This window comes from Delphinapterus leucas, chromosome 8 (genome assembly GCF_059928025.1).
Source record: "Delphinapterus leucas isolate spDelLeu-1000000601 "Yukka" chromosome 8, BTC_Dleu_Yukka2, whole genome shotgun sequence".
Classification (NCBI taxonomy): Eukaryota; Metazoa; Chordata; class Mammalia; order Artiodactyla; family Monodontidae; genus Delphinapterus; species Delphinapterus leucas.
The window spans coordinates 111,795,001-111,814,561 of NC_143136.1; the positions used below are offsets into that span (position 1 = coordinate 111,795,001).

At 37.8% G+C, this 19,561-nt stretch overlaps 1 protein-coding gene across 4 annotated transcripts in view; it reads right to left on the reverse strand.

The window, feature by feature from the left end:
• The window catches only part of TUBGCP5 (tubulin gamma complex component 5), a 60,808-nt gene extending 41,630 nt beyond the window's left edge, over window positions 1–19,178 (reverse strand). For 2 of the 4 annotated variants that reach the window (XM_089916971.1, XM_022590500.2), the window contains exons 1-3: window positions 18,980–19,178; window positions 16,549–16,602; window positions 16,324–16,432 (exon numbers count right to left, since the gene is read on the reverse strand). In XM_089916971.1, coding sequence (XP_089773097.1) covers window positions 16,324–16,432; window positions 16,549–16,602; window positions 18,980–19,125 — 309 coding nt within the window. In that variant the 5' untranslated portion in view covers window positions 19,126–19,178. The other 2 variants (XM_022590502.3, XM_089916972.1) reach the window with 2 other exon arrangements.
• Window positions 19,179–19,561: the final 383 nt, after the last annotated feature.

The following is a 19,561-nucleotide window of genomic DNA, read 5'->3' on the forward strand; positions in this document are numbered from 1 at the left end:
GAAGATATAACAATTACAAACATATATGCACCCAACAGAGGAGCACCTCAATACATAAGGCAACTGCTAACAGCTATAAAAGAGAGAGGAAATTGACAGTAACACAATAATAGTGAGGGACTTTAACACCTCACTTACACCAACAGACAGAACATCCAAAATGAAAATAAATAAGAAAACAGAAGCTTTAAGTGACACAACAGACCAGATAGATTTAATTGATATTTATAGGACATTCCATCCAAAAACAGCAGATTACACTTTCTTCTCAAGTGCACATGGAACATTCTCCAGGACAGATCACATCTTGGGTCACAAATCAAGCCTCAGTAAATTTAAGGAAACTGAAATCATATCAAGCATCTTTTCTGACCACAACGCTATGAGATTAGAAACGAATTACAGGGAAAAAAACGTAAAAAACACAAACACATGGAGGCTAAACAATACGTTACTAAATAACCAAGAGATCACTGAAGAAATCAAAGAGGAAATAAAAAAATACCTAGAAACAAATGACAAGTGGGACACAATGACCCAAAACCTATGGGATGCAGCAAAAGCAGTTCTAAGGGGGAAGTTTATAGCAATACAAGCCCACCTTAAGAAGCAGGAAACATCTCGAATAAACAACCTAACCTTGCACCTCAAGCAATTAGAGAAAGAAGAACAAAAAAACCCCAAAGCTAGCAGAAGGAAAGAAATCATAAAAATCAGATCAGAAATAAATGAAAAAGAAATGAAGGAAACAATAGCAAAGATCAAAACTAAAAGCTGGTTCTTTGAGAAGATAAACAAAATTGATAAACCACCAGCCAGACTCATCAAGAAAAAAAGGGAGAACACTCAAATCAATAGAATTAGAAATGAAAAAGGAGAAGTAACAACTGACACTGCAGAAATAAAAAAGATCATGAGAGATTACTACAAGCAACTCTATGCCAATAAAATGGACAATCTGGAAGAAATGGACAAATTCTTAGAAATGCACAACGTGCCAAGACTGAATCAGGAAGAAATAGAAAATATGAACAGACCAATCACAAGCACTGAAATTGAAACTGTGATTTAAAATCTTCCAACAAACAAAAGCCCAGTACCAGATGGCTTCACAGGCGAATTCTATCAAACATTTAGAGAAGAGCTAACACCTATCCTTCTCAAACTCTTCCAAAATATAGCAGAGGGAGGAACACTCCCAAATTCCTTCTACGAGGCCACCATCACCTTGATACCAAAACCAGACAAGGATGTCACAAAGAAAGAAAACTACAGGCCAATATCACTGATGAACATAGATGCAAAAATCCTCAACAAAATACTAGCAAACAGAATCCAACAGCACATTAAAAGGATCATACACCATGATCAAGTGGGGTTTATTCCAGGAATGCAAGGATTCTTCAATATACGCCAATCTATCAATGTGATAAACCATATTAACAAATTGAAGGAGAAAAACCATGTGATCATCTCAATAGATACAGAGGAAGTTTTTGACAAAATTCAACACCCATTTATGATAAAAACCCTGCAGAAAGTAGGCATAGAAGGAACTTTCCTCAACATAATAAAGGCCATATATGACAAGCCCACAGCCAGCATCCTCCTCAATGGTGAAAAACTGAAAGCATTTCCACTAAGATCAGGAACAAGACAAGGTTGCCCACTCTCACCAGTCTTATTTAACATAGTTTTGGAAGTTTAGCCACAGCAATCAGGGAAGAAAAGGAAATAAAAGGAATCCAAATCGGAAAAGAAGAAGTAAAGCTGTCACTGTTTGCAGATGACATGATACTATACATAGAGAATCCTAAAGATGCTACCAGAAAACTACTAGAGCTAATCAATGAATTTGGTAAAGTAGCAGGATACAAAATTAATGCACAGAAATCTCTGGCATTCCTATATACTAATGATGAAAAATCTGAAATTGAAATTAAGAAAACACTCCCATTTACCACTGCAACAAAAATAATAAAATATCTAGGAATAAACCTACCTAAGGAGACAAAAGACCTGTATGCAGAAAATTATAAGACACTGATGAAAGAAATTAAAGATGATACAAATAGATGGTGAGATATACCATGTTCTTGGATTGGAAGAATCAATATTGTGAAAATGACTCTACTACCCAAAGCAATCTATAGATTCAATGCAATCCCTATCAAACTACCACTGGCATTTTTCACAGAACTAGAACAAAAAATTTCACAACTTCTATGGAAACACAAAAGACCCTGAATAGCCAAAGCAATCTTGAGAACGAAGAAAATGAGCTGGAGGAAACAGGCTCCCTGACTTCAGACTATACTACAAAGCTACAGTAATCAAGACAGTATGGTACTGGCACAAAAACAGAAAGATAGATCAATGGAACAGGATAGAAAGCCCAGAGATAAACCCACGCACATATGGACACCTTATCTTTGATAAAGGTGGCAGGAATGTACAGTGGAGAAAGGACAGCCTCTTCAATAAGTGGTGCTGGGAAAACTGGACAGATACATGTAAAAGTATGAGATTAGATCACTCCCTAACACCATACACAAAAATAAGCTCAAAATGGATGAAAGACCTAAATGTAAGGCCAGAAACTATCAAACTCTTAGAGGAAAACACAGGCAGAACACTCTATGACATAAATCACAGCAAGATCCTTTCTGACCCACCTCCTAGAGTAATGGAAATAAAAACAAAAATAAACAAATGGGACCTAATGAAACTTCAAAGCTTTTGCACAGCAAAGGAAACCATAAAAAAGACCAAAAGACAACCCTCAGAATGGGAGAACATATTTGCAAATGAAGCAACTGACAAAGGATTAATCTCCAAAATTTACAAGCAGCTCATGCAGCTTGATAACAAAAAAAACAAACAACCCAATCCAAAAATGGGCAAAAGACCTAAATAGGCATTTCTCCAAAGAAGATATACAGACTGCCAACAAACACATGAAAGAATGCTCAACATCATTAATCATTAGAGAAATGCAAATCAAAACTACAATGAGATATCATCTCACACCAGTCAGAATGGCCATCACCAAAAAATCTAGAAACAATAAATGCTGGAGAGAGTGTGGAGAAAAGGGAACACTCTTGCACTGCTGGTGGGAATGTGAATTGGTTCAGCCACTATGGAGAACAGTATGGAGGTTCCTTAAAAAACTACAAATAGAACTACCATATGACCCAGCAATCCCACTACTGGGCATATACCCTGAGAAAACCAAAATTCAAAAAGAGTCATGTACCAAAATGTTCATTGCAGTTCTATTTACAATAGCCCGGAGATGGAAACAACCTAAGTGCCCATCATCGGATGAATGGATAAAGAAGATGTGCACATATATACAATGGAATATTACTCAGCCATAAAAAGAAACGAAATTGAGCTATTTGTAATGAGGTGGATAGACCTAGAGTCTGTCATACAGAGTGAAGTAAGTCAGAAAGAAAAAGACAAATACCGTATGCTAACACATATATGTGGAATTTAAGAAGAAAAAAAAATGTCATGAAGAACCTAGGGGTAAGACAGGAATAAAGACACAGACCTACTGGAGAACGGACTTGAGGATATGGGGAGGGGGAAGGGTGAGCTGTGTCAGGGCGAGAGAGAGTCATGGACATATACACACTAACAAACGTAAGGTAGATAGCTAGTGGGAAGCAGCCGCATGGCACAGGGATATTGGCTCGGTGCTTTGTGACCGCCTGGGGGCGTGGGATAGGGAGGGTGGGAGGGAGGGAGATGCAAGAGGGAAGAGATCTGGGAACATATGTATAACTGATTCACTTTGTTATAAAGCAGAAACTAACACACCATTGTAAAGCAATTATACCCCAATAAAGATGTTAAAAAAAAAAAAAGACAGTTTAAACCCAGAAAAAAAAAAAAAAACCTAGAGACAAATGACAATGAAAACACGACGATCCAAAACCTATGGGATGCAGCAAAAGCAGTTCTAAGCGGGAAGTTTATATCTATACAAGCCACCCTCAAGAAATAAGAAAAAGCAAATAAACAATCTAACCTTAAACCTAAAGGAACTAGAGAAAGAAGAACAAACAAAACCCAAAGTTAGAAGAAGGAAAGAAATCATAAAGATCAGAGCAGAAATAAACGAAACAGAAACACAGAAAACAAAAGCAAAGATCAATAAAACTAAAAGCTGGTTCTTTGACAAGATAAACAAATTGATAAACCATTAGCCAGACTCATCAAGAAAAAGAGGGAGAGGACTCAAATCAATAAAATTAGAAATGAAAAAGGAGAAGTTACAACAGACACTGCAGAAATACAAAGCATCCTAAGAGACTACTACAAGCAACTCTATGCCAATAAAATGGACAATGTGGAAGAAATGGACAAATTCTTAGAAAGGTATAACCTTCCAAGACTGAACCAGGAAGAAATAGAAAATATGCACAGACCAATCATAAGTAATGAAATTGATACTGTGATTAAAAATCTTCCAACAAACAGAAGTCCAGGACCAGATGGCTTCACAGGTGAATTCTATCAAACATTTAGAGAAGAGCTAACACCCATCCTTCTCAAACTCTTCCAAAAAACTGCAGAGGAAGGAACACTCGCAAACTCATTCTATGAGGCCACCATCACCCTGAGACTAAAACCAGACAAAGATACTACAAAAAAGGAAAATTACAGACTTATATCACTGATGAATATAGATGCAAAAATCCCCAGCAAAATACTAGCAAACAGAATCCAACAACACATTAAAAGGATCCTACACCATGATCAGGTCGGATTTCTCCCAGGCATGCAAGGATTCTTCAATATACGCAAATCAATGTGATACACCATATTAACAAATTGAAGAAAAAAACCACATGATCATCTCAATAGAGGCAGAAAAAGCTTTTGACAAAATTCCACACACTTTTATGATAAAAACTCTCCAGAAATTGGGCATAGAGGGAACCTGCCTCAACATAATAAAGGCCATATACGACAAACCCACAGAAAACATCATTCTCAATGGTGAAAAACTGAAAGCATTTCCTCTAAGATCAGGAACAAGACAAGGATGTCCACTCTCACCACTGCTATTCAACATAGTTTTGGAAGTCCTAGCCACGGCAATCAGAGAAGAAAAAGAAATAAAAGGAATCCAAATTGGAAAAGAAGTAAAACTGTCACTGTTTGCAGATGACATGATAATATACATAGAGAATCCCAAAAATGCCACCAGAAAACTACTAGAGCTAATCAATGAATTTGGTAAAGTTGCAGGATACAAAATTAATGCACAGAAATCTCTGGCATTCCTATACACTAATGATGAAAAATCTGAAAGAGAAATTAAGGACACACTCCCATTTACCACTGCAACAAAAAGAATAAAATATCTAGGAATAAACCTACCTAGGAGGACAAAAGACCTGTGTGCAGAAAACTATATGACACTGATGAAAGAAATTAAAGATGATACCAACAGATGGAGAGATATACCATGTTCTTGGATTGGAAGAATCAATAATGTGAAAATGACTATACTACCCAAAGAAATCTACAGATTCAATGCAATTCCTATGACATTACCAATGGCATTTTTTATGGAACTAGAACAAATAATCTTAAAATTTGTATGGAGATACAAAAGACCCCGAATAGCCAAAGCAGTCTTGAGGGAAAAAAATGGAGCTAGAGGAATCAGAATCCATGACTTCAGACTATACTACAAAGCTACAGTAATCAAGAGAATATGGTATTGACACAAAAACAGAAACACAGATCAATGGAACAAGATAGACACCCCAGAGGTAAACCCATGCACCTATGGTCAACTAATCTATGACAAAGGAGGCAAAGATATATAATGGAGAAAAGACAGTCTCTTCAATAAGTGGTGCTGGGAAAACTGGACAGCTACATGTAAAAGAATGAAATTAGAACACTCCCTAACACCATACACAAAAATAAACTCAAAATGGACTCGAGACCTAAATGTAAGACCGGACACTATAAAACTCTTAGAGGAAAACATAGGAAGAACACTCTTTGACATAAATCATAGCAAGATCTTTTTTGATCCACCTCCTAGAGTAATGGAAATAAAAACAAAAATAAACAAATGGGACCTAATGAAACGTCAAAGCTTTTGCACAGCAAAGGATACCATAAAAAAGACCAAAAGGCAACCCTCAGAATGGGAGAAAATATTTGCAAACGAATCAACGGACAAAGGATTAATCTGCAAAATATATAAACAGCTCATGCAGCTCAATATTAAAGAAACAAACAACCCAATCCAAAAATGGGCAGAGGACCTAAATAGACATTTCTCCAAAGAAGACATACAGATGGCCAAGAAGCACATGGAAAGCTGCTCAACATCACTAATTATCAGAGAAATGCAAATCAAAAGTACAATGAGGTATCACCTCACACCAGTTAGAATGGGCATCATCAGAAAATCTACAAACAACAAATGCTGGAGAGGGTGTGGAGAAAAGGGAACCCTCTTGCACTGTTGGGGGGAATGTAAACTGATACAGCCACTATGGAGAACAGAATGGAGGTTCCTTAAAAAACTAAAAATAGAATTACCATATGATCCAGCAATCCCACTACTGGGCATATACCCAGAGAAAACCATAATTCAAAAAGACACATGCACCGCAATGTTCACTGCAGCACTATTTACAATAGCCAGGTCATGGAAGCAACCTAAATGCCCATCGACAGATGAATGGATAAAGAAGTTGTGGTACATATATACAATGGAATATTACTCAGCCATAAAAAGGAACGAAATTGAGTCATTTGTTGAGATGTCAATGGATCTAGAGACTGTCATACATAATGAAGTAAGTCAAAAAGAGAAAAACAAATATCGTATATTAACGCATGTATGTGGAATCTAGAAAAATGGTACAGATGAGCTGGGTTGCAGGGCAGAAGTTGAGACAGAGATGGAGAGAACAAACGTATGGACACCAAGGGGGAAAACCATGGCGGGGGTGGGGATGGTGGTGTGAACTGGGTGATTGGGATTGACATGTATACACTGATGTGTATAAAACTGATGACTAATAAGAACCTGCTGTATAAAACAAACAAAAAAACTAATACTAAACTTTCTTTGGGTTATTTGTATGGAAATATATCAATATAAATGTTTCAGCCGTTACATGAAATTCCTAAAAATCTTATATATTCTGGTATAATGTTATAAATCATAATTCTAGTTATTACTTTAAAATGTATATCTCAGAAATAACTAAATCTCCTTGTCAATTGTATTATTATGAACTTTCAACAAATCTTTAACCATGGTCATTTTTAAGTGTTTTGTCATTTACAGACAGTTCTGGGTGTACTCTGATGCTTTTGCAAAAATGTTCCTGTAACAGGGTTTCATCTTCAAGGAATTCATGGAAAAGACTCTGACAAGTACAGGTTTCTGGCAACTGACTATACTGCTGAAATATACTGCTGAATGAATAAGCATTTTCAGAACTCTAATGGAAAACTGATGAATTCATAAAAGTGCTAACAAAAGATCAAGATGAAAAAAAAAATTAATTAATGGGACTGAGTGAACTGATGAGGATGATTATAATTTTTGTGACTTTGTTTGAATAAAAAAAATGTTAAAAAAAAAAGGCAAAAGCACTTCCTCTAACATCAGACACAAGACAAGGATGCCCACTTTTGTCACTTTCATACAATGTAGTCCTAGCCACAGCAATCAGAGAAGGAAAAGAAATAAAAGGAATCTAAATTGGAAAGGAAGAAGTAAAACTGTCACTGTTTGCAGATGACATGGTAATATATATAAGAAAATCCTAAAGATGCCACCAAAACACTGTTAAAACTATTTCATGAAATCACTAAAGTTGCAGGATACAAAATTAATATACAGAAATCTGTTGCATTTCTATACACTAACAATGAACTAATGAAGGAAAAATTAGGAACTCAATCCCATTTACAGTTGCATCAAGAAGAATAAAATACTTAGGAATGAATCTAACTAAGAAGGTAAAAGACCTATACTTGGAAAACTATAACACACTGGTGAATGAAACTGAAGATGACACAAAGAAATGCAAAGATCTACAGTGGTCATGTACTGGAAGAATTAATACTGTTAAAATGACCACACTACCCAGCAATCTGCAGATTCAATGTAATCCCTATGAAAATACCAAGGCATTTTTCACAGAACTAGCACAAATAATTCTGAAATTTGTACAGCAACACAACAGACTCTAAATAGCCAAAAGAATCTTGAAAAAGAAAAACAAAGTTTGAGGTATCACATGCCCTGATTTCAAACTATATTACAAAGTGATAGTAATCAAAACAGTATGGTACTGGCACAAAAACAGACACACAGATCAATGGAACAGAACAGACAGCCCAGAAATAAACCCACATTTATATGGGCTATTATTCTATGACAAAGAAAGCAAGAATATACAATGGGGAAAGACAGTCTCTTCAATAAATGGTGTTGGGAAAACTGGACAGCTACATGCAAAAGAATCAAAGTGGACAACTTTCTTACATCATGAACAAAAATAAATTCAAAATGAATTAAAGACTAAATATAAGAACTGAAACCATAAAATCCCTAAAAAAAAATAGGTAGTACACTCTTTGACATCAGTCTTAGCAATATTTTTTGGATATGTTTCCTCAGGCAAGGGAAACAAAAGCAAAAATAAACAAATGGGACTACACAAAATAAAAAGCTTTTATACAATGAAAGATAATATCAACAAAATGAAAACGCCACCTACTGAATGGGAGAAGATATTTACAAACCATATACCCAATATGGATTTATATCCAAAATACACAAAGAACTCATACAGCCAATATTAAAAAAAACAATCAGATTAAAAAATGGGCAGAGGATCTGAATACACATTTTTCCAAAGAAGACAAAGAAATGGCCAGACACAGGAAAACATGCTCAATGTCAGTCATCATCAGGGAAATACAAATTAAAACCACAAGATATCACCTCACACTTGTCAGACTGGCTATTATGAAAAAGAAAACAAATAAGACGTGTTGGCGAGGATGTGGAAAAAAGAATTCTTGTATACTGGTGGTGGGAATGTAAATTGGTATAGTCACTATGGAAAACAGTATGAAGCTTCCTCAAAAAATAAAAAATAGGGAGCTCCCTGGTGGCCTAGTGGTTAGGTTTCTGGGCTTTCACTGCCATGGCCCAGGTTCAATCCCTGGTTGGGGAACTGAGATCCTGCAAGCTGCGCAGCACAACCAAAAAAGAAAAAAAAAAAAAAAACAAAAACTACCATAAGATCCGGCAATTCCACTAAACAGAAACACTAAATTCAAAGAATATACGCACCCCTGTGTTTATTGCAGCATTATTTACAATAGCCAAGATATGGAAGAAATTTAAGTGTTCATTGACAGATGAATGGATAAAAAAGATGTGGTATTAATGGACTATTACTCAGCCATTAAAAAGAATGAAATCTTGCCTTTTTCGACAACAGGGATGGATCCAGAGGATACTACGCTTAAGTGAAGTAAGTCAGACAGAGAAAGACAAAGACTGTATGATTTCACTTATATGTGGAATCGAAAAGCAAAATAAATGAAAACCAAAACAAACATACAAAACAGAAACTGAGTCACAGATACAGAGAAAAAGAGGTGGTCACCAGAGGGAAGAGGGATGGGGAATAAGTGACATAGGTGAGGGAGATCAAGAGGTACAAACTTCCAGTTACAAAATAAATGAGTCATGGGGAAGAAATGTACCCTATTGGGAACATAGGAATAATATTGTAATAACTTTGTATGGTGACATACGGTAACTAGAAATATCAAACCACTGTACTGTGCACATGGAACTAACATAGTGTTGTAGGTCAATTATACTTCAATTAACCTTTAAAACACGGGTTAATTTGCTCTTTTATGCTACCTGTTCGCAAAGAGATGAAAGTAAAGAGTTAGAGCTTCATCTCTAAATCAGTCATGTGTCCCTTCATAGTCTGTCTTATGAAGACCTGCACAATCCCTGCTACTCTATGGAAAGTCAAGAAATACATGTACATATATATTGAAAGAGCAATTCCATGTGCTATACATTCATTATATCAGAGGTGGCCTTGAATCTCAAAGTTAGAAATAATTTTCTACTTCCACATCCTCTGAAGTCCAAAGCTACAAAGAGCCAGAATTCCTAGTTCCAGTGGGGTTTTACAGATATGCCAAAGTCTTTGCTTATTTCTTCTAGAATAACAAATAACCCTAAATTCTCCTTTGACAAACATCGTTTCAAGCCTGGAAGTAAGGTGTCATTTACTGAGTAACTCCTATGGAAACTATGTCTATCTATTTGTAAATCTAAGTAAAGTGGGGTTAGAGATTCGCTTCTGGCATGAGGGAGGAAGATGGCCTTCAGATCTTCTCCCCAAAAAGTAACTGTAAGTCTGGACAAGATTGCCAAAGACAGCCATTTCAGCGCTCTGGATCAAGCATAGGTATACAAATGCAGTGTTTATCCATGAAAGTAACCTCAGGTAAGAACAGTGTGAGTTTGAAGCATGTACGCCTAAAGCTATCTCCCTTCTCCCACCAGCTCCATCAGAGTGGTACTTCAACCAGGGCTGGACAGCAAGTGAACACTAGCAGCTTTGCTGCCATTGTCTTAGTGGTGATCGCAGTGGCAAGTGAGTGGGGAAACCAGTAGTTGCAGGCCTGAGTGTCGGGCAAGCAGTGGACCAGCAGAACAGTTGAGGGTTTATCAGGGAGCTCCTGGATGCAAGACAATGAAAGGGGGCTTGCTAAGCTCTCCACATGTCTTGGGTTGACTAGAAGCTGTGATGTGCACAGCAGAGACTGGAGTGGACCCAAGCCACCCACATCTTTGGCCGATGGAGACTGAGTTCATGTGCAGAGATGAGAGAGCCCACACAGAGTATAAGCCAGGACAGTCTTGAAAAGAGCTTAAGTAGGAATGTACTTCTCAGTCCACACACAAGTAAATCAGATTAACAACCAAAAATCATTTAATGTAATACACTATATCTTATGAACTGAATTATGTCCCCCTCAAATTTATATGTTGAAAATCGAACTCCTATTGTGATGGTATTTGGAGATGGGGCCTTTGGGAGGTAATCAGGTCATGAGGGTGGAGCAACTGATCCAATGGGATAAGACCAGAGAGCTCTCTCTCTCTCTCCACCATGTGAGAAGGCAGCCACCTACAAGCCAGGAACAGTCCTTACCAGGAACCGAATTGGCCAGCACCTTGACCTTAGACTCCCAGTCTCCAGAAGTGTGAGAAAATAAATTTGTTTTTTTAAGCCACCAAAATACCAGTGTGTGGTATTTTGTTACGGCAACCTGAGCTAAGACACATGAATAGGATTCAAGGCAAAAAAAGATATGATATCTCAAAGACACAGAAAAAAATTTGACAAAATCCAACACTCATTCATGGTAAAAACTTTCACCAAACTAGGAATACAAAGGAACATCCTCCTTCAGATAAAGGGCATCTGTGAAAATCCTAAAACTAACATCATAATAAATGGTTGAAACTAAAGCTTTCCCTTTAAGACTGGGAACAAGGCAAAGATGTGAACTTTGGCTTCTGTTCAGCATTGTATTGATACCAGTGCAATAAGACAAAAAAACAAAAAGACACCTCCCATTGGAATGGAGGAAGTCAAACTGTTTTTATTCAGAGATGACACAATCCTAAGTGTAGAAAATACTAAGGAAATCCAGAAGAAAATTACTAGAATAAATGAGTTTAGCAAGGCTAGGCATAAAAAAAATCAATATAAAAATGAGTTCTATTTTTTACATGCTAGCAATAAGCAAACCACAAATGAAATTAAGACAATTCCATTCATAATAGCACCAAACAGAATAAAATATTTAGGAATAAATGTAAAAGAAATGAGGTAATTGGTGAAAAAATTAAAAATGGTCTAAGTAAATGGAGAGTTCATATTTGTGGATTAAAAGATTTAATATTGGGGGCTTCCCTGGTGGCGCAGTGGTTGAGCATCTGCCTGCTAATGGAGGGTTCGACACGGGTTCGAATCCTGGTCTGGGAAGATCCCACATGCCGCGGAGCAACTAGGCCCGTGAGCCACAACTACTGAGTCTGCGTGTCTGGAGCCTGTGCTCCGCAACGAGAGAGGCCACGATAGTGAGAGGCCCTGCGTACCGTGATGAAAACGAAGACCCAACACAGCCAAAAATAAATAAATAAATAAATAAAATAAATACACTGCATTATTAAAGAAAAAAAGATTTAATATTGTTAAGATTGTGTGTTAGTTTCCTAGGGTTTCCTTAAAATACTACAAACCATGTGATTTAAAACAAAAGGAATTTATTCCCTCTCAGTTCTGGAGGCTAGAAGTCTGAAATCAAGGTGCTGGCAGTCTATGCTTCCTCTGAAGGCTCAAGGGAAGAATTCTTCCTTGACTTCCTAGCTTCTCATGGTTGCTGTCCATCTTTGGCGTTCCTTGGCTCATAGCTGCATTGTTCCAATCTCTGCCTCTTTCACTGCATGGTGTTGCCCCATGTGTATCTCTGTATTAAAATTTCTATTTTCTTATAAGGACACCAATCAATGAATTAATCCAGTATGACTTCATTTTAACTTGCTTACATTGTCAAAGACCCTATAGTAAGGTCACATGCACAGATTATCAGGGGATAGGATTTGAACATATCTATCTGGGGGACACAATTCAACCTAACAAATGGCAATATTTCCCAAACTGATTTATGGATTCAATGCAATCCCTGCCAAAACCCCAGCTGGCTTCTGCATAAGTTTAGTTGACCCTAAAATGTGTATGGAAATTCAAAGGGTCTAGAATAGACAAAACAGTTTTGGAAAAGAAACAAGTTGGAGGATTTATATCACCCAATTCCAAAACTTACTATAAAGCTACAGTAATAAAGACAGTATAGTATGTAGTATTTGTGTAAGGACAAGCATACAAGATTAATGAAATAATTGAAAGCCCGTAAATCCTTATATGGTAAATTTGTTTTTGACAAAGTTGCCACGACAATTCAATAGGAAAAGAATAATCTTTTCAACAAATGGTGATAGGACAGAAGAATATATTCGTAGGCAAAAACAAAAAAACAAACTTAGATCCTTTCCTCACAACATATACAACAATTTACTCAAAGTGGGTCACGAATCTATGTGCAAGTACTAAAAGTGCTAGAAGAAAACAGAGGAGAAAAGTATATCTTTGGGTTAGGCAAAGAGTTCTTAGATATGACATCAAAAGCATGAGTCATGAAAGAAACAAATAGCTAAAACGGACTTCATTAAAATGAAAAAATTTTTTGAGTTTCAAAAAAACATCACTCAGAAAATGAAAAGATAAGGTAGGGTCTAGAGGGAAATATTTGTAAATCATTTTCCTGATGAAGAAGTTGCATGAGAAATACACAAACAACTCTGAGGATTTAATAAGAAGACAAACAATCCAATTTAAAAATGGTTAAAAGACTCGAATGAATATCACAGAGGCATACAAATGGCTAAAAAGCACATGAAAAAATGCTCAACATCGTTAGTCACTCAGGAAATGTAAATCAAACCATAGGAGACATTACTACCTACTCTCTAGGATGTCTACAATCAAAAAGACAAACTATAACAAGTGTTGGAAAGGATGTGGAGAAACTGGAACACTTAAACACTGTTAGTGGGAATATAAAATGATACAGCCACTTTGGGAAATAATTTTGCAGTTTTTTTAATGGTTAAACCTAAGCTTACCATTTAAACCAGCCCTTCCACTCCTAGAAATCTACCAAGAAGCGTGAAGAAAGCTCATATGAGAATATTCACAGCAGTTCATTACTCATACTAACCAAAAACTGGCAACAATCCAAATGTCATCCACTGGTGATTAAGCAAAATGTGGCCATATCCATACAATGGAATACCATTCAGTAATTAAAAGGAATAGAATATGGCCACATGCTACACATGGATGAACCTCAAAAACATCATGAAAGTAAAGCAGACACAAAAACTGGATATTGTACAATCTCATTTATATGAAATGTCCAGAAGGGCAAATTTATATATACAGTAAGTAGATCAGTAGTTGTGTGGGGTTGGGGTGAGAGCAGGCATTGACTGCAAAAAAACTGGGCTTGAGGAGAACTCCTGGGGTGACGGAAATGTTTTAAAACTGGACTGTGGTTGCATAACTACGTATCTACTAAAAATCAGTGAACTGTACATTCAAAATGGAGGAATTTTATAGTAAGTTATATATCAATAAAGCTGAAAAAATGTGACATTATAGCTGCACTACAAGAGAGGTGTCAAAGACACCACAGCAAAGGAGAAAAGGGCAACCAACCAACTTTGCCTGTGTAAGTGGGGAAGAAGCCAAGGACAGAGAGGGACAGCAAGGCAGAAAGGAATACACAGGTTTATTTCCTCAACAAATATCTATTGTCTACTCTGTTCTAGGTGCCTGAGAACACAACAGAAGCAAAGTCTACACCTGTAAAACTCCTATGTTAATGGGAAGATAGGAAATAAACAATAACAAACATGGTAAACAAGTTAAAAGTATGTATAGACAATATCTGAATTTAACATTAAATGATGAGATTCCTCAGGCACAAGGGGAAGGGCAGGTACAGGACATAGGATGTGCCACAGAAGAACTAGGGTATGTGGTTTCACTGTGTTCAGTGAGTCCTGTGACTGGGGGTGTACAGAAAAATAACCAAAGATGGCAACAAAAAGGTCAAAGTAGGAATCAGAAGTGACACTCAATGTTTCATTTAATTATTCTGCACCACATAGGTATTTTCATTGGTACAGATGAAACTGAGATTAGGGCATTTGCCTGGCAAAATGATAGTAACAGTATGTACTGAAGATGGTCTTTATTGGACTAACAGTGCCTGGCACGTAGTAAATGCCCTAAAAATGCTTGCTTTTATGTTTATTATTAATATTATGGTGTCATAGTGCCTAAATTATTAAGTTCTATAGTCTATCCAGAAAGCTATACAAAATGAATCAAGAAGAGATATAAAAAAAGATTTGCCTCCTTCTCTTTCAAAATGATCCTTGCAGGAACAGTACACAGAAGTGTATTTCTAATCCTTAGGGCATGGGTTCATAGCACTGCAGTTCTCTCCTCCAGAAATACCTTTATAGCCCTTCCTTAAATTTATGGACAGTTTTAAAAATTATCTAGAGCTTTCTTTCTTAGGCCACCAACTCAGTGCAGACAAAGGGAAAGTCTATCAATAACAGAATACTCCACAGAAGTTATTGTGAAGATTGAGTTAATATATGTACGCACTAAAGGGTTAACTCAGGAGGCCTGGGTTGCCCAAACCCTGAACATCTCAAAGATCTTCAGGACTGGCCCTTGACCGGCTCCTGAGATATCCTCTGAGCCCTTGGAATATCCTGCTAGTACAGTATATTTGTATGCCATTCTTTGGGCCACACTGTTATCATCCTGACCAGACAGTTTATGCTAACAATGTGACTTATGGTGAACGATTTTGTAGGCCTGAAGTCCTTGGTTTGACCTCTGGGAGTGCTGGAGATTGAGTAGCTAAGGTCAGCCACATGGGCAAGAAAATCCTGGACACCAAGAAAATCCTGGACACCAAGACTCAGGAGAGTTTCCCTAGTTTGCAACATTTTGTCACTGGGAGAGTTAAGTGCATCCCCATGCAAGTTCACTGGGAAGGGACATCTGGAAGCTTGTGCCTGGTTTCTCCCGGACTTCACCCCATGCCTTTTCCCTTTGCTCATTTTAAATCTGTATACTTTCAGTGTAATAAACCATAACAAAAAGGAGAGCAATTTTTTTGGGGGGAGCTCTGTGAATCCTTCCAGTGAATCATTGAGCCTAAAGGTGGTCTTGGGGACCCATGACAGAATATGGAAGTCCTTAGAAAAGCACCTGGCATCTAGTGAGCAATATATGGATAATTATTATTGCCAAGTGCAGAGAAGTCATTTAAAAGTTTAAGGATAGCCAGAGAGTGCTATTATTTCTGCCAATCTCTGATCTCAATTTCCATAGTAGGTTGGGGCTAAGATGATTAAACAAGAACATACTTCTTTCATCACAAGCTTGAGACACACTGGATTTGATGGCAACGCTTAAGTCAATTTCCAGGAGATTCTAGTTCTAGTTAGTAGACAATACTAAAACAGAATGAATGTTTAAATGTTAATAGAAACAGGCTGACAATAATCAGATTAGAAACAGTAAAATACAACAGAGATCTCACAATATAGCATACCTTGATTTCCTTTATGCTTGGAAGTGATGCATTTAGAAATTCCTCAGTTAATCTCTTCCAACTAGCAGCTTTGCTGAGATCAGAATGAATGATGAATTTTTCATAAATCCTAAAACGTTAAAAAAATATCAACCGGTAACTGTAAAGCTATATTAACAAAAAGGTCTATAAGAAAATTCATATATATCTGAACATGCACATATATATACACACATATAAACTTACCCTTCTATTGTCTTTTCTACTTTGTGGCTGTTGACATCTAAGAAACGATGAAATCTAAACGAGAAAATGTAATTCTTATAACAATCTTGTCATATAGCTATGCAGGTTAGTCTCACAACCATGCACATCTCCCCGACACCCTATCCTCAGCTATGTTTCCAGTGAGTGCACCTCTCTCCCTGTATCACCTCTATCATTCATGCAAACAACCACTGAACCTGAGAGACTGCTCAAGCATTCTTTCCATAGGACACAGGCTGTCCTGAGCTACCCAACCCTGTCCTCTGGCTCCTCTGTCTTTTCATAATGCCATGTGTCTAAGTCCAGCACAATACATTCTATAGCAGGGGTTCCTAAACTTTTTATGCCAGCGAAGCCCAGTGAATCCTAGGGACCCCTTCTCAGGATAATGCTTTTAATCATAAAATGAAATACAAAAGAAGCCAAGCATAGTGAAATACAGTTGTGAAATATTTTTTTTACTTTTTATTTTTTTTGCGGTACGCGGGCCTCTCACTGTTGTGGCCTCTCCCATTGCGGAGCACAGGCTCCGGACGTGCAGGCTCAGCAGCCATGGCTCACGGGCCCAGCCGCTCTGTGGCATGTGGGATCTTCCCGGACTGGGGCACGAACCCCCAGGGAAGCCCTATATTTTTATTTTTATTTATTTATTTATTTGTGAAATATTTTTTTAAAGTTTGTGATACAGTAAGAAACATATATCTTTGTTACAGCATTAAATAACAAAATCTAGCAGTGGGTTCATAACTATGTAACAGTAAATGACATTTAAAAATATCTGCAATAACTACAATATGGCAGTGAAATATGTGATTTCTGCTGGTGACACAGTCATATAATAAGTAACTGCTTGTTGCTTTCATTCATAGTTGAAGGAAATGCTACTTTTTAGTTAGAGATTAGTGTAATTTTTTTCTTGTCCAAATCCATAACATCTGAATTCTATCTTCAGGCCCTCAGGTTAAGAAGTCCTATTCTACATCATATGTAATTAATTTTTGTCTGTCCTACTGAAGGACAGAAGCTTTATTTTGCCTATCTATGAATTTCTAAGGCCTAGAATGTGGTCAGTTTTTTAAAAAACAAACATGAATTGTTCATTTTTCTGATGGATTAAAGCATCATGAAATTATAGTATAGCTCATTCAACTGTTGTTTTTCATCTTTTAGTATCAAAGCCACATAATCTGTACTTGAAGTAAATTATACTACTAAATAACATATCTAATTCTAACCCAGTAAATGGCTGAGTGGAATACCACTTTACTTATAATAATTTAGTTTCTCAGTGTGCAAAAGTAGATAATAACTGCTAATGTCTCTCTCAACTCTAAAATGATGTCTACTTATCTACTGCCATTTAGAAATATTAATATAAAAATTATTTGAGATACAGCATTTAAATTTCTCTATTTATATCACCTATTCAGGCATTGTTATATTTATATGTTACATTTAAGAACTGAGTATTTTATTTCAGAAACTTGGGGGGGCTGTTAGACTCATCTATTCTTATTATAAACCAGGTAGGCACTTTATGATCATTAAGGCTGATAATCAAGATTACAGATTTTGCAAAACTGTTTACTATTCAAGAAGATTTCTATTGAAATTAAACAGGTAGAATATTAACAATGACTAACATTCTTCTGATAATTTTTTAAAAATAATAATTTAATTACAGGTAATGATCAAAACAGTATCGTCTAATTTACATGTTCCATAAAGAAAAATGGGAGCTCTGACTTCACCTAAGTACCTAAACTGAATAAATCTTTAAAAATTAATTACATGAAAAACTGTATTAGAAGTTGCATTAGGTGGCCTGGTGTGCTCTATGCCAAGAACTGTTCTAGGTGCTGGAATAAGAACTGAACAAAACAGACGAAGATCCCTACCCTGGTGGAAGCTGTATTCTGCATGAAGGTGGGGGAGGAGACGACAAACAGTAACAAACAGGTAAGTTATCCCATGCGTCATGCTACGCGTTTTGGAAAAAGAAAAAGAGCAGGGTAAAAGAGATCTGGAGTGGCCCAAGCAGGGAGGGAGAGTCAGCGAGAATACAGTTTTAAATTGGGTATGGCCATTATTTTGCTCTAAAACGTTACTCACCCATCCATTCAAAAAACTGTTTGATGGGCAGTGGCCCGCGCTAAGCGCAGTGGGCGGGGCAGGGAACTGGATAGACAGAACCCTTCCCTAGGGGCGCACTTCTAAGACTGGAGGACGACCCCCAGCAACGCACAACCCACTGTTCGAGCTTGCGTGTGTCACTGCGTCAGGGACCCAGAAGGCGCGAGGTCACCAAGCAGCTGGAGCGGCAAGGCGCGCTGGGGCTCTGCCGGTCGCGCCACGCGCCGCACACCTCGCCAGACCCCTTCCGTCCCCGGCTCCGGTGCCGCGCCCGCACCTGAAGTTGGACCAAGCGAAGTGCAAGGCGAGCTGGAAGTTGGGGTCCGCCTCGTCCTGGACGCCCGCCACAAGGCGGACGAGCTCGCGCACGTCGCGTTCTTGCCGTCGGTCCAGGCGGCTCCAAGACGGCGCCGGAGACGCCATACCTCCGGCGCTCCCGCAGTCCTTCGCCCGGTCGCGCCCGCTCTCGCGAGTGTTCGAGCTACCGCCTAGTTGAGCGAGGCTGCGGCCTCTCTCGCGAGAGTTCGCGCTGCAATCGCGTTGAGCCCTGGCTCTGAGTTTTGTTGGTGGCTTCGGTCTCACGTGGTTAAGTTTAGGAACGTCTTAAAAGGGGTAGACGTTATTAGTAGTTTTATTAATAATAGTCTCTGGCTAACCTTGGTTGATGGTTTAACTCCTAATGTTTTGAGAGCAGCCACTTCTCATTTGGTGTATCTGTTTGCACCTGAACTTTCGGGTACCATGATCCGTTAGTTGCCCATTTTTCTCTAAGCTTCAGTTTCTCCTAGAGGTGATCGCCAGTGATCTTTCGGTCCCTCTCTGCCTACAAGGGCCACAGTACATGGCCCACGCTCCGGCA